The sequence below is a fragment of the Myxocyprinus asiaticus genome, chromosome 12, assembly GCF_019703515.2.
Source record: "Myxocyprinus asiaticus isolate MX2 ecotype Aquarium Trade chromosome 12, UBuf_Myxa_2, whole genome shotgun sequence".
Lineage (NCBI taxonomy): Eukaryota > Metazoa > Chordata > Actinopteri > Cypriniformes > Catostomidae > Myxocyprinus > Myxocyprinus asiaticus.
This window is the reverse complement of record NC_059355.1, coordinates 43555133-43570637: the sequence shown is the minus strand read 5'-3', so window position 1 is coordinate 43570637 and position 15505 is coordinate 43555133. Positions and strand designations below refer to the sequence as shown.

The 15505-nt window shown below is 39.4% G+C and overlaps 1 protein-coding gene across 1 annotated transcript in view; it reads right to left on the bottom strand.

Annotated features, from left to right (window-relative positions):
* Window positions 1-2899: 2899 nt before the first annotated feature.
* The window catches only part of LOC127449347 (CTTNBP2 N-terminal-like protein), a 30893-nt gene continuing 18287 nt past the window's right edge, over window positions 2900-15505 (bottom strand). The window contains exons 3-5 of the mRNA XM_051712712.1: window positions 11642-11914; window positions 11066-11173; window positions 2900-5783 (exon numbers count right to left, since the gene is read on the bottom strand). Of these exons, the coding sequence (XP_051568672.1) occupies window positions 4755-5783; window positions 11066-11173; window positions 11642-11914 (1410 nt within the window). The 3' untranslated portion in view covers window positions 2900-4754. The remainder of the gene's footprint in view (window positions 5784-11065; window positions 11174-11641; window positions 11915-15505) is intronic.

Sequence of the window (15505 nt, the reverse complement as noted above, 5' to 3'; positions counted from 1 at the left end):
CTATCTATCTATCTATCTATCTATCTGTCTGTCACTCCTGTCTATCTATCTATCTATCTATCTATCTATCTATCTATCTATCTATCTATCCGTCTGTCTGTCTGTCTCTCTTCTATCTATCTGTCTGTCTGTCTCTCTTCTATCTATCTATCTATCTATCTATCTATCTATCTATCTATCTATCTATCTATCTATCTATCTATCTATCTATCTGTCTGTCTGTCAGTCTGTCTGTCTGTCACTCTTCTATCTCTCTATCTATCTATCGATCTATCTGTCTATCTATCTATCTATCTATCTATCTATCTATCTGTCTGTCACTCTTCTGTCTATCTATCAATCTATTTATCTATCTAGCTATCCGTCTGTCTGTCTGTCTGTCACTCTTCTATCTATCTATCTATCTATCTATCTGTCTGTCTGTCACTCTTCTATCTATCAATCTATTTATCTATCTATCTATCCGTCTGTCTGTCTGTCTGTCACTCTTCTATCTATCTATCTATCTATCTATCTATCTATCTATCTATCTATCTATCTATCTATCTATCTGTCTGTCTGTCTGTCTGTCACTCTTCTGTCTATCTGTCTACAGTATCTATCTATCTATCTATCTATCTATCTGTCTGTCTGTCTGTCACTCTTCTATCTATCTATCTATCTATCTATCTATCTATCTATCTATCTATCTATCTATCTATCTATCTATCTGTCTGTCTGTCACTCTTCTATCTATTTATCTATCTATCTATCTATCTATCTATCTATCTATCTGTCTGTCTGTCTGTCACTCTTCTGTCTATCTGTCTACAGTATCTATCTATCTATCTATCTATCTATCTATCTATCTATCTATCTATCTATCTGTCTGTCTGTCACTCTTCTGTCTATCTATCTATCTATCTATCTATCTATCTATCTGTCTGTGTGTCTGTCTGTCACTCTTCTGTCTATCTATCTATCTATCTGTGTGTCTGTCACTCTTCTGTCTATCTATCTATCTATCTGTCTGTCTTTCTGTCTGTCACTCTTCTATCTATCTATCTGTCCATCCATTGTTTAATATTTTGAACAATATTTAGAGTGTGCTTGCATTCAGTGCATGTAGATCATTGCTAGCACCAAGAACTTACTGATTTCAACTACAGTTCTTCTCTGTCATCTCGATGATGTCTCAAAACAGTGTATGACAAGAATGCTTAACCCTTTAGACCCAGGATGTCCACCAATAATTTGTGACATGCCCTTTCGGTACAGAGAGGTCAGTGGCCTCCCCTCCCCTGATCTAGAGGAGCTGGTGATTATAGCAATGTGTGGGAGAAAGATGCGTCCCTGTTGGCCTCGCAACCTCAACCTACTATACCAAACAGGAATGTTAATTAGCAGTGTCCACCAGAGGGGGTGACCACGCATTGCATTAGCCAGCAGAAAAAGAACCATTGATATTTTACAGGACATTCTTGGACAGCTATTAGAAATGTCAGAATCTATGATAACTGGGAGAGGATTGAGGGGAGTTCCTATAATTCACCCAAAAATGAAATTGATTCACCTTTATTGTAGTTTTAAACCTGTATGCTGTTGTTTTTTCAGTGTAACACAAAAAGGAGAATTAATAAAGAATTGTAGCTCACCTCCCGCACCCAACATTGTGACCACGGCTGTTAAGCACCAAAAAGGACAAAAAACACTATAAAATAACCATAAATGTAGTACACACTGAATGACTAGTGCTCTACATTCCAGGTGTTCTGAAGGCAAACTATAGCTTTGTGTGAGGAACAGACTGATATTTAAGTTGTTATTCACTATTAATTTTCCCCTCTGCTGAAATCTAATCTTGAAATCATGTGTCAGATTCAAAAATGCTTTTAGACTTGTCTCACCAGGTATGGTGTCACGGATTGTAAATGTCATTGGTTCTCGCATGTCATAACCGAACACATATGTGAAACGGAGAATGACATTTAAGAGCTGCAATGGAGGGGAAGATTTTCAGACAATAATGAATTAAATTTGACTCTGTTCCTCACACAAAGCTGTTATTTGGCTTCAGAAGACTTGGAATATAGGGCGCAAGTTGTATGGACTAGTTTTTTGTTTGTTTTTTTGCCATGGTCACTATGAACCTTCGTTACATGGAAGAGAACGGTCTGACGACTCTTTAAACATTCTCCTTTTGTGTTTCACTGAGAAAATCACAGCATGTGGGTTTGTAATTGCATTAAGGTGAGTAAATAATGACAGAATTTTCATTTTTGGGTGAACTATTCCTTTAAGTGTAAATGTTGTTCAGTCCCGTTCCAGATTGAATAAGCTGCGAGTTTGTGCTTGATTGGAACCTGGTAAGCCCATTGTGACCGGGGGGCAGAGTGGCACATACTTCATGCGTGTTTGCCTCTCTGTTTCCCGGGCCACACACACTCACACACATATAAAGAGGGGATTTAGGGAGAGGCTCCTGGCTGGTTAAACTGTGATCCCCACTCCTGTTAGTCTCACATGGATGCATGAGATGCGCACACATTTTTCACACGCTTCGCTCAGAGCTGGAGTCCGCAGATGCTGTAGTGAGTGTTTAATCAACACAGTATATCATGAAAATTAAAACTATCATTGTTAAAGGTGCACTAAATATTTGTTGTTGTTTGTTTTGTTCAAGGAGGTCTAAAAAAAACTGGAGAGCTTTCCATTGGCATTCCCATTCAAGTTCACAACCTGGATCTTTGCTTCATGGGCACTCCAGAGACAATTGTTTGAGGCAATCACCTGGGCCATGAAGACCATGTGATTGATCACCCTATATTAAACTCTTTGCAACAGATAGACAAAAACTTAGTCCATGTCATGCTGTTTAGAACCCTCAAAAATACATTATTACACAACATTAGATCCAAAATTAAAAATATATGATTTTATTTCATGTTATGATAACAAAATATTGTTGCAAAATGCATACCGTTCCAAATAGAATTATAAAAACAGTAGGCACTAAGTATACAGTGTATACTGTGCTGTATGCAGTCTGCTAGTATTCCATTCTTAACATAGGCTATGAATGGCTGAGGATGGGTGATACTGTACCTGTATGTGCTACTTTACCAGCCAGTGCCCCCTCCTGGCTGGGTTAAGGCATTATATAATGCAATTTACATGTAATCCATAATACTTTGTTTCAACCCATGCCAACAAGCATAATATTATAACAATCAATTATATGCTAAATTAATTAAGTACAATAATCTTGGTTTATGAAAAATAACATACATATCAGCAAACAGATGATCCCAAAAAGAAATGTCTAAAATAAACAGAATGTTCCAGGAACAAGGTGATACAAGTGTGCAATTTATATGATTCAGAGCAAGCACGTAAAAATTGATGTAAAATTTTAGGCTTAAATTGAATTTTTTAGATCTACAAAAACAAACTGCTTTTGTGAGAAAGCATTTCATTGTTTGTACATGCAGTCTGTTAAATATACAATTCAGTGTATAAACTAGATAACTGGGGGGAGAAATTAAAATGAAACTATTCAGATGTCATCTCGTGTATACTGTATACTGTATATAAATATTTGTCAAATATATAAATATAATCTATTTATAAAAGTTGGTTCCAGATTGTCAGTGTAAATCAAGTGACTTTGTCATGTAGGGTTTGGTAACATACAGAATGTATAATATGTTTTTAAATTCATGCACACAATTAAAATGCATCTGATAATGTTAAATGTCATGCAAACACCAATGAGATTATCATTGCAATGTTACAAAAGATAATATATGTTTGAATGATTAAAAGATCCTGAAATGTCCTCTACAAAAAATAACAAACAGTGTTTGACAAGTTCATGGTCATGCGTCCAAAATGTCTATATATGTCCAAAAGTACAGTATATAGACAGCCCAACACAACATGCATGTGTTTTTTGAGCATTTAAAGCAATGTTCTGGGTTCAATACAAATTAAGCTTAATCAATAGCATTTATGGCCGAATTTGAATTACCACAAAGAATAATTTAGACTCAACCCTCATTTATAAAAAGCAAAAAAGCAAAAATTGTGCTTGCAGTAAGGCACTCGCAATGGAAGTAAATGGGGCCAGTCCATAAATGTTAAAATACACACGGTTTCAAGAGTATAGCCACAAGACACAAACATTATGCCTGTTAACATGATTTTAGCTTGATAAAATCGCTTACTAATCTTATCTGTGTAAATATATATCCAATATTACAACTTGGTTGTCATGACGATGTAACATGCAAACCCTGTAATCTGGTAAATGCCATAACGCTGGTAAATTCCTGATTTTACTACACTAAAATTATGTTTTACACCTAATTTTTAAGTTTTGTGGCTATACTTTCGAAACAGCATTTATTTGAGTGTTTATGGGTTGGCCCCATTCCCTTCCACTTTAAATTACTTACTGCAACTGCAATTTTTGATTCTTTTTTTTTTTTTTTTTTTTTAATAAACAAGGGATGATTCAAAACGTTTTTATGGTAATTAACATTATGCCACAAATGTTGTTAATTGAGCTTAAATGGCTTTGAACGCAGAACATTCTTTACATTTCAAAACCATCGGCATTAATAGAAAGTTGGTCCTCCTTTATATTCTGTAGCATTAAGATTTGTCTTCACTGAAATTACTGAAATAGCCAAACTTGTTAATTAAAAGACAATGTCCACATAATTTTGGCCTTGTAGAGTATGAAATATCATATTCATGATGCTTTGTGCTTGCTAGCTGTTAAACGACAGCAACAGGTCTGGTTCTTTGTTGTTGTCTGGGTTATTGATGCGTCCACAATTAGCTCGGAGAGTGGCCGGAGAAGGTGGAGTTTCAGCGAGGCCTGGTTTCTTGGGTGGGATCGGGGGTGGGTTTCCTCTCTCGGCTCTGGGAATAGTTGGAGACCTGATAGTGGGAGACATCATCCCGGAATGGGCCAAGGTGCGGTAATCTGTGCCGTAAGGGGAGCTGTTGGGGGCGGCAGGTTTGCTGGAACCTTGCTGAGTGCTGAAACGACTCAGGGCGTGGGTGACCGTGCTGCGGGTGACCTGTTTAGGAGAAGTGCTGTTTGGTTGAGCTACATGGGCAACAATGGGAGAGAGGTCATGTGCACCAGGTGGAGGGGAGGGGATGGTCTGGGTATCAGGATCAGGGGTGCATTGGAATTTATGACGTGCTGCATGGAAGCGCTGGTTGATGCCAGCTTGGTACGCAGCTTGTAGACCGGGCATGTCAGGAGAGATGGCTTGATTTTCTGGTACATTCTCCTTTCTTTGCCTCTCAGAGTGCCCATCTTCTTCTGCTGGAACATGGTGTCCATTCATCTTTGGTTGGGTCTTGTTTGATTTCTCCACAATTGTCTCAAAAGCTCCGTTGCTCATCGTTCTCCTCGACATCTCCAATTCTTCCTGTAGCTCCTTGCAACGTGCTTCCTCCTTTCGTAATCTCAGCCCAAGCTGCTCTCTTTCAGTGTCAATCTCGGCCAATAGCTCCTCTCTTCTGGCCTCCATCTGCATAGCCCGCATCTTTTCTTCCTCCAGCTCCGCCAACAGAGTCTGGTTGGATGCTCGTTCGCGATCAAGGCGATGGCTGAGTTCATTGGCACGCTGGGACTCCTCATGTGCACGGGAGCCGGAACGCTTGCATTCCCGACTTAGTGCCGTTATGAGCTGTTTATGCTGGACACGCTCATCTTCTAACTGATCGTGCAGCCGTTTGTTCTCCCGCTCCATCTGAGACGTCCTCGACTTTTCAAATTCCAACTAAAGACACACATAAACGAATTAAGAAACCAACTGGATAAAGATCGTACACATGTATTCAGACACACGAGAAATCTGGCCTAATTCGATGTACGTATGTAAACTAGAATTTTTTATGTGCCTGTCCAATTCATGGTTTATTGTGCTAAAAACAGTAGGCAGGTTATATAACAAAGAAAAAAATATTTTCAAGATTTTTGAAATTTCATAACAAATTTCCATCTATTTAAATTGAGTAATCTTTAACAAAATGAAATAAAACAAAATATTTTAAGTTTTATTAATTTAATTTTGTTAAAGATAACACAATTCAATTTGATGGAAATTTGTTATGAAATTGAAATGTGTAAATGACAAAAATCCAGTCTTAAAGGAATAGTTCAGACAAAAATGAAGATTCTCTCATCATTTACTCACCCACATGCCATCCCAGATGTGTATGATTTTCTTTCTTCTGCTGAACACAAGCGAAGATTTTTAGAAGAATAACTCAGCTCTGTAGTTCCATACAATGCAAGTGAATGGGTGCCAACATTTTTAAACTCCAAAATCCACATAAGGGCAACATAAAAGTACTCCAAATGTCTCCAGTGGTTAAATCAATGTCTTCAGAAGTGATATGATAGGTGTGGACTGTGACGTGCACAGAAGGGGGGAAGCAGGGGCGCCCTTTTGGTCATCCAGAAAAAGGGAAGACATTTTAATAATTACATTAAAATAGTTAAATAAAACAATATTAAAATCTCGTAATAATTTCACAATAACAGTAATAATGTGTTATTATGAGATTTCTTTTGTAAATCACGGGTGTATTAAAGAAAATTAAGTGGAGGTGCCTTTAACAGCGCACGCTTTAGCAGATCAGGGCGGATTCCAATCGCGAGTGATCCTCCCTATATGCCCTACTCACTCTGAAGTGCAGAGCCCTTGAAGTGGGTACTCTGAAGGAAACATGGCATTACTGTATGAATGTACCCTTCACTAACAGTCTGGAAGGGTCCTTCGAGAAAAGATTCATTTTCTCACTTTCGTTTTGAATGAGCGTTCGAGAGGCATCCCCTCCCGCAGCAGTGCCCTTCAAGGAAGCAATAAATGCAGTTTGGAATTCGCCCCGGAACATCGAAGTGCTGTTACCTCAGACGAGTAACAGGTCAGATAAAAAGTCCACACCATGCATTGTGTTGTAAGTTCATCAAAAGAATAATACTCAATTGCTACCGCATTTCCGACATCGCGCACCTGCAGAGTAGATTCATTAATTATAATGGGTGCGGTCGTGTCGCTTTCAGTGATAGAAATTCAATTCATTTTTTTTTATTTTTTTTTTTTATAGTTACATATAGTTAATTTGTTAAATACATGGACAACTGAGAGTGTATTACAGATGATTTCAGTGCCTTGTGATATACAGTTGAAGTCAGAAGTTTACATACACCTTAGCCAAATACATTTAATACATTGTGTTTTTCACAATTCCTGACATTTAATCGTAGAAAACATTCCCTGTCTTAGGCCAGTTAAGATCACTACTTTAGCTTTAGCTCAGTGAATATTGACGCTGACTACCACCCCTGGAGTCGCAAGTTAGAATTCAGGGTGTGCTGAGTGACACCAGCCAGGTCTCCTAAGCAACCAAATTGGCCCAGTTGCTAGGGAGGGTAGAGTCACATGGGGTAACCTCCTTCTGGTCGTGATTAGTGGTTCTCGCTCTCAATGGGGCACGTGGTAAGTTGCGTGTGGATCACGGAGAGCAGCATGAGCCTCCACATGCTGGGAGTCTTATTAGTGGTTCTCGCTCACAACGAGCCATGTGATAAGATGCACGGATTGACGGTCTCAGAAGCGGAGGCCACCTGGATTGAGGTGAGTAACCGCGCCACCACGAGGACCTACTAAGTAGTGGGAATTGGGCATTCCAAATTGGGAGAAAAGGGGAAAAAAAAAGAATGTAAAATGTCAGAATAATATTAGAGAGAATTATTTATTTCAACTTTTATTTCTTTCATCACATTCCCAGTGGGTCAGAAGTTTGCATACACTTTATTAGTATTTGGTAGTATTGCCTTTAAATTGTTTAACTTGGGTCAAACTTTTTGGGTAGCCTTCCACAAGCTTCTCAAAACAAGTTGCTGGAATTTTGGCCCATTCCTCCAGACAAAACTGGTGTAACTGAGTCAGGTTTGTAGGCCTCCTTGTTTGCACACGCTTTTTCAGTTCTGCCCACAACATTTCTTTCTGATTGAGGTAAGGGCTTTGTGATGGCCACTCCAGTACATTGACTTTGTTGTCCTTAGGCCTTTTTGTCACAACTTTGGAGGTATGCTTGGGGTCATTGTCCATTTGGAAGACCCATTTGCAACCAAGCTTTAATTTCATGGCTGATGTCTTGAGATGTTGCTTCAATACATCCACATCATTTTCCTTCCTCATGATGGCCATTTATTTTGTGAAGTGAATGAGTCCTTCCTGCAGCAAAGCACCCCACAACATGATGCTGCCACCCCCATGCTTCACGGTTGGGATGGTGTTCTTCGGCTTGCAAGCCTCACCCTTTTTCCTCCAAACATAGCGATGGTCATTATGGCCAAAAAGTAACATTTTTGTTTCATCAGACCAGAGGAAATTTCTCCAAAAAGATCTTTGTCCCCATGTGCACTTGCAAACTGTAGTCTTATGGCAGTTTTGGAGCATTGGCTTCTTCCTTGCTGAGCAGCCTTTCAGGTTATGTCGATATAGGACTTGTTTTACTGTGGATATAGATACATGTCTACCTGTTTCCTCCAGCATCTTCACAAGGTCCTTTGCTGTAGTTCTGGGATTGATTTGCACTTTTCACACCAAACTACATTACTACTACTAGGAGACAGAATGCACCTCCTTCCTGAGATTAATGATGGCTGCGTGGTCCCATGGTGTTTATACTTGCGTACTATTGTTTGTACACATGAATGTGATACCTTCAGGCATTTGGAAATTGCTCCAAGGATGAACCAGACTTGTAGAGGTCCACAATTTTTTTTCTGAGGTCTTGGCTGATTTCTTTTGATTTTCCCATGATGTCAAGCAAAGACACACTGAGTTTGAAGGTAGGCCTTAAAAAAAAACATCGACAGGTACACCTCCAGTTCAGTACACCTCCTATCAGAAGCTAATTGGCTAATTGTCTAAAGGCTTGACATCATTTTCTGGAATTTTACAAGCTGCTTAAAGGCACAGGTAACTTAGTGTATGTAAACTTCTGACCCACTGGAATTTTAATATAGTCAATTAAAAGTGAAACTATCTGTCTGTAAACAATTGTTGGAAAAATTACTTGTGTCATGCACAAAGTAGATGTCCTAAATGACTTGCCAAAACTATAGTTTGCTAATATTAACACAACATTAATATATTTATAATTATATATATTAATATATATTAATACAACACGGGAAACCTCAACCGACCCGGACACGGAAAGGATTGATAGATTGATAGCTCTTTCTCGATTCTGTGGGTGTTGGTGCATGGCCGTTCTTAGTTGGTGGAGCGATTTGTCTGGTTAATTCCGATAACAAACGAGACTCCAGCATGCTAAATAGTTATGCGGCCCCGTGCGGTCGGTGTCTAACTTCTTAGAGGGACAAGTGGCGTTCAGCCACGCGAGATGGAGCAATAACAGGTCTGTGATGCCCTTAGATGTCCGGGGCTGCACACGTGCCACAATGGGTGGATCAGCGTGTGTCTACCCTGCGCCAAGAGGTACGGGTAACCCGTTGAACCCCACTCGTGATCAGGACTGGGGATTGCAACTATTTCCCATCAACAAGGAATTCCCAGTAAGCGCGGGTCATAAGCTCGCGTTGATTAAGTCCCTGCCCTTTGTACACACCGCCCGTCGCTACTACTGATTGGATGGTTTAGTGAGGTCCTCGGATTGGCCCCAAGGAGTGCCCAACCCCGCACAGGGAAGATGAAGGCGGAAACAACATGCGGGGAAGGAGGAGGACAATTAGTCTTTTATAGATTACTATTATAAACTGAAGGAGCTGTCTGGTTCAGCCAAAGCCAGTTTGGTTTTGTTGAAACTAATAAGCCATTAGATTAATCACTTTCAGAAAAATACCATTACCATTTTTTGGACATGTAGTCTACCATGATAACCATTCAAATCCATAGTACCATCTTGACACCATCATTGTACCATGGCCATATTATTGGGTTATGGTCCTGTATATTTATAAATATAAATGACAGTATACAGAAAATAACATTATAGGAATATTAAAAGAAATGAAGAAAAAGTGTATAAGAAGTGTCAGTTATTATGATGACTGGATGAAGTGTGGAAGCAGAGATGAGAGAAAGTGAAAAAAGTGATGAGACAAGATAAACATTAGAGCCCTATAATAAAAAAACACACTGTGTCATTACCAGGGTAATACCATGGTACTGAAAGATTATTATATTCATTAATGATACTGTCATGGTACTCCAAGCTAAAAAATACCATGGTTTTACTATGACACGTGTCAAAAACATGGGGTTACTACAGTCCATGTCTGAAAATAAATAAATAAACAAGTGGAATACCATGGTCCTTTTTGTGAGAAATATAGGAATAGGCTATTACTTGTAATAAAGGAAAAAAATAGAACAATTATGTACAGTATATAATACGAGAAAATGCTCAAAAAGCAAAGAAATTAGTTAAGTATATATAATTATTACTCATTCCAAAATACATAAATAAATCAGTGCCCTTTTTCCTCCTTTTGCCCCTGTCCCTGCTAAGGTCTGTGCACATTACTGGGTGTAGTGAAAAACGTATATCAATATTTAAAAGCCTTTTTTTATTTATTGTTTTACTATAAATTCTCTTCTCTGCTCAGTCAGTCTACACAGTTTCACTTTCCCATTCATCTTCTTCTGTTTTTGGTGATTCACAGTCTTAATACATATCTCCACCTACTGGTCATAGAGAATAATTTAAGAAAAAAAAAAAATAACTTAAATATTCATCTGTTTCTCACCCATAAGTATCTTATCATGTCTGAACACATGGATTTAACCACTGTAGTCATATGGATTACTTTTATGCTCACTTTATGTGCATTTTGGAACCCATTCACGTCCATTTTGAGGACCTACAGAGCTGATATATTCTTTTAAAAATCTTAATTTGTGTTTTGCAGAAGAAAGAAAGTCATACATTTCTGGGATGCCAGTAAGGTGAGTAAATCATGAGAGAACATTTGGGTGAACTATCCCTTTAAAAGACATCAACACGCAGTTCCCTGTACCTGCTGCAGGAGGCGCTCTCTCTCCTTCTCAAGGATGTAAGTGACATCATCTCCCTCTGCAGTATCTTCAGCATGCCTTCTCTTTTCCTCCTCCAGATCAGCAATGACCTAATACAACCACAAGGTGGTGACAGAATGAGATATAGTGACAGAATTAGCCGACAAAGCAATCCAGTCTCACCTTGACCTGCTCTGCTGTGCTCAATCAAATTGGAATAATACAACAGTAATGTCAGTATTAATCTGCTCTGTGAAACTTCCTAAATAGGAAAATATTCATTTTCTTCTGAGTGTACAGTATGTGCATAAATCTCTCTCTTCTTCCCTTACACACTTCATATAAATGGGTGACTTCAGGTAAAGTGGAACAAATGGTAAGGGGGGCACTTGAGTTATGTTTTTAATAATTCTTACTTTTTCCTCTTAATAGTGTAGTGGAGATCTTTAGCTATTTAAAATGGTATTGTGTGAGGGGCTAAGTTTGGAATCATTGTTTAAATCAATGCAAATGCAAATGATCAGAAAGTGTACCACTTTACCTGTTTTTACCCTGTATATCTTCCTGTATACACTCACCCTCATGTGTCTGCTCTCTGCAGCTGCCAGCTGTTTCAGCATCTTCTCCTGCATCCTTCTGCAGTGTCCAACCACCAACTTCAGCACCGCCAAAGGATCCGAGCGAGCCGTGGCCCCACAGACCCCCTCTTGTCTCTGAGAGGAACCTCCTCCGTCTCCCCTGGCCTGGCTGGAGCTCTGGAGGACCTCACTGTCTCTCTGCAGGGCCAGGAAGGGATCGCTCAGGTTGTATTTGCCATATCGCTCCCACATATAGGAATCTCTGCGCTGTGCCTATATCAAAGTAGACAGAAGAAGGATTTTTTTTCTTTCAATAGATTTGATTTGATTTTAACATTCACATTGAATGTAAACATGAGCATTTGGCAGCTGCCTTCGAAGAATCCTAACGGAAATGTAACCTTAACCTCAATTTGAAATTCTCTACATAGGCAGCAAGTTCGCACGCCACACAAATAGCATTCCTTGCGTGAAGTGCACAGGAGACTCGATTTAACAACTGATTCCAATAGAGTTTGACTTAGCATGTTATTAAGCTAACAATATGATACTCTAAGGAACTGTTCAGAATGAACACAATTTTGCGCTAAATAAAAGCTAGATGCAGCGAATATTAATATAATTAGAACAGAACATTATAGTGAGACTTGTGTCTTGAGACTTGTTTTTAAAAGATAAAAGTTCTTTTTAACTTGGCATGGTGTCTAAAAAACACGCCTTTCCTGCCTGATGTTCATTTAGCGCATGTTTACATAGAAAAACAGCACAGATGGACGCAAACTTAGCCCTTAATTATAGGCATGAGTATGTTAGGGAAAATAGTCAATCCATTTATAATTTATTTATAATATCAAGTATACTAATTAAATATAAGTATTTGACGCATGTATATATTATACAAGACAGCACTTCTGTTTTAAAATCAGTTTCTCTTGACTCTGTCCACCGTTTTGGGTGAATTTTTCCACTAAGCTTTTTGCATAGCACTCTCTGTGAAAGCAAACATGCGATTCTGCCTCAGAATTTGGCTGAAACAAGGCTCTCATAAGGCAGCATAATGCTGCTGCCTACCTTTTGGAACAGCCTTTGAGTCTGGAGGGCACCTATGATGCTTTAAAATGCTGTCTAGGTTGGCAGCTCAGTAAGATTTTTTTTTATTTTTTTGTATGCAACTTGAAGTCTTTAGAAAACAGATATAATCAAACATCAATATGAACATTTGCAGAGAACACTTACAGCATACCAGGAAATCTTTAATTTCCAGTAATCTAAAATGTGTTATTTAGATATTAAAGGGAATTTGTGACAGTTTTTGTAGCTTCCGTTTAAACAATAACTTTTACAGTCCTTGTATAGAGGTTTCCAAGAGGTTTTCTCTCCCTTTCACACAGACACACTCACTCCATACTCTCTTTCTAAACAGGAAATGAGATGATACAGAGCATATGACCCTGCCAAAAGCAACATAAACCATTCTCTGAGGCTCAGTATATATGTGACTGTGTTAAGTTCCTGGAGTTTGTTATTTTTTATTTTATCATATAGGGCTGAAACAACCATTGCAGTCTAGGTAGTGTCAATGCAGGGAACGGGACACCAAAAAAAGTTCCAGCTAGAGTCATTTAATACCTTCCGAAATAACTATGAACGAAAAAGGCTTATTTGACTTAAACGAAAACAAGGACGACTAAGCAAATAATGTGTTGCACAGCCAAGAGAAAGTCTGTGACAGCTATAGAGAGTCCAAGTAATGTTGACAATGTTGATCTAAAGCATAAAACTATTTTTTTTTTTTTTTTAGAAAATGTGAGTGATGCTTTCACTTGCAAAAGTTGCCTCCATGATGCTAGCATGTTGTGGATAATTGTCAGGGCACTACTATGTGGTGGCTAAGGTGTCCTGAGTTGGTTTTAGTGCTTTTCTATGTGGTTGCTAGGATGTTCTTGGTCATTGCTAAGTGGTTGCTTACTGGCCCAAATTAAAAAAGACCACCCTTAAGTTTCTATGATATTATTCCCCAGATATGGTTTTGGTTCCTCCTTCAATGCAAGTCTAGGGGATTTTTTTGCACACCCAACACGGTCTCATGACAAATTGTAATAATTTGTATGAGATTGTAAAATCGTAAGATATCCAACAGCTTGGCTTGTATGAAAAGCTACAACTTTTTCTGTACAGTCCAACCAATGAACAAACAGAATTTCATAATGATACAATACAGGCATCTTTTTAGCTAGCCTTCTATCCAGAACTTTATTTTAAGAAAGGAAATGTCTGGGGGCCTGGGTAGCTCAGCAAGTAAAGACGCTGACTACCACCCCTGGAGTCGCAAGTTCAAATCCAGGGTGTGCTGAGCGACTCCAACCAGGTCTCCTAAGCAGCCAAATTGGCCCGGTTGCTAGGGAGGGTAGAGTCACATGGGGTAACCTCCTCATGGTCACTATAATGTGGTTCGCTCATGATGTTTAAGGGATTTGTTCATATACAGTGCATCCGGAAAGTATTCACAGCGCTTCACTTTTTCCACATTTTGTTATGTTACAGCTTTATTCCAAAATGGATTAAATTCATTATTTTCCTCAAAATTCTACAAACAATACCCCATAATGACAATGTGAAAGAAGTTTGTTTGAAATCTTTGCAAATTTATTAAAAATAAAAAACGAAAAAAATCACATGTACATAAGTATTCACAGCCTTTGCCATGACACTCAAAATTGAACTCAGGTGCATCCTGTTTCCACTGATCATCCTTGAGATGTTTCTACAACTTGACTGGAGTCCACCTGTGGTAAATTCAGTTGATTGGACATGATTTGGAAAGGCATACACCTGTCAATATAAGGTCCCACAGTTAACAGTGCATGTCAGAGCACAAACCAAGCCATGAAGTCCAAGGAATTGTCTGTAGACCTCCGAGACAGGATTGTATCGAGGCACAGATCTGGGGAAGGGTACAGAAAAATTTCTGCAGCAATGAAGGTCCCAATGAGCACAGTGGCCTCTATCATCCGTAAATGGAAGAAGTTTGGAACCACCAGGACTCTTCCTAGAGCTGGCCGCCTGGCCAAACTGAGCGACCGGGGGAGAAGGGCCTTAGTCAGGGAGGTGACCAAGAACCCGATGGTCACTCTAACAGAGCTCCAGCATTTCTCTGTGGAGAGAGGAGAACCTTCCAGAAGAACAACCATCTCTGCAGCACTCCACCAATCAGGCCTGTATGGTAGAGTGGCCAGACGGAAGCCACTCCTCAGTAAAAGGCACATGACAGCCCACCTGGAGTTTGCCAAAAGGCACCTGAAGGACTCTCAGACCATGAGAAACAAAGATTGAACTCTTTGGCCTGAATGGCAAGCGTCATGTCTGGAGGAAACCAGGCACCGCTCATCACCTGGCCAATACCATCCCTACAGTGAAGCATGGTGGTGGCAGAGACTAGTCAGGATCGAGGGAAAGATGAATGCAACAATGTACAGAGACATCCTTGATGAAAACCTGCTCCAGAGCGCTCTGGACCTCAGACTGGGGCGAAGGTTCATCTTTCAACAGGACAACGACCCTAAGCACACAGCCAAGATAACAAAGGAGTGGCTCCGGGACGACTCTGTGAATGTCCTTGAGTGGCCCAGCCAGAGCCAAGACTTGAACCTGATTGAACATCTCTGGAGAGATCTGAAATTTCCCCATCCAACCTGATGGAGCTTGAGAGGTCCTGCAAAGAAGAATGGGAGAAACTGCCCAAAAATAGGTGTGCCAAGCTTGCAGCATCATACTCAAAAAGACTTGTGGCTGTAATTGGTGCCAAAGGTGCTTCAACAAAGTATTGAGCAAAGGCTGTGAATACTTATATACATGTGATTTTTT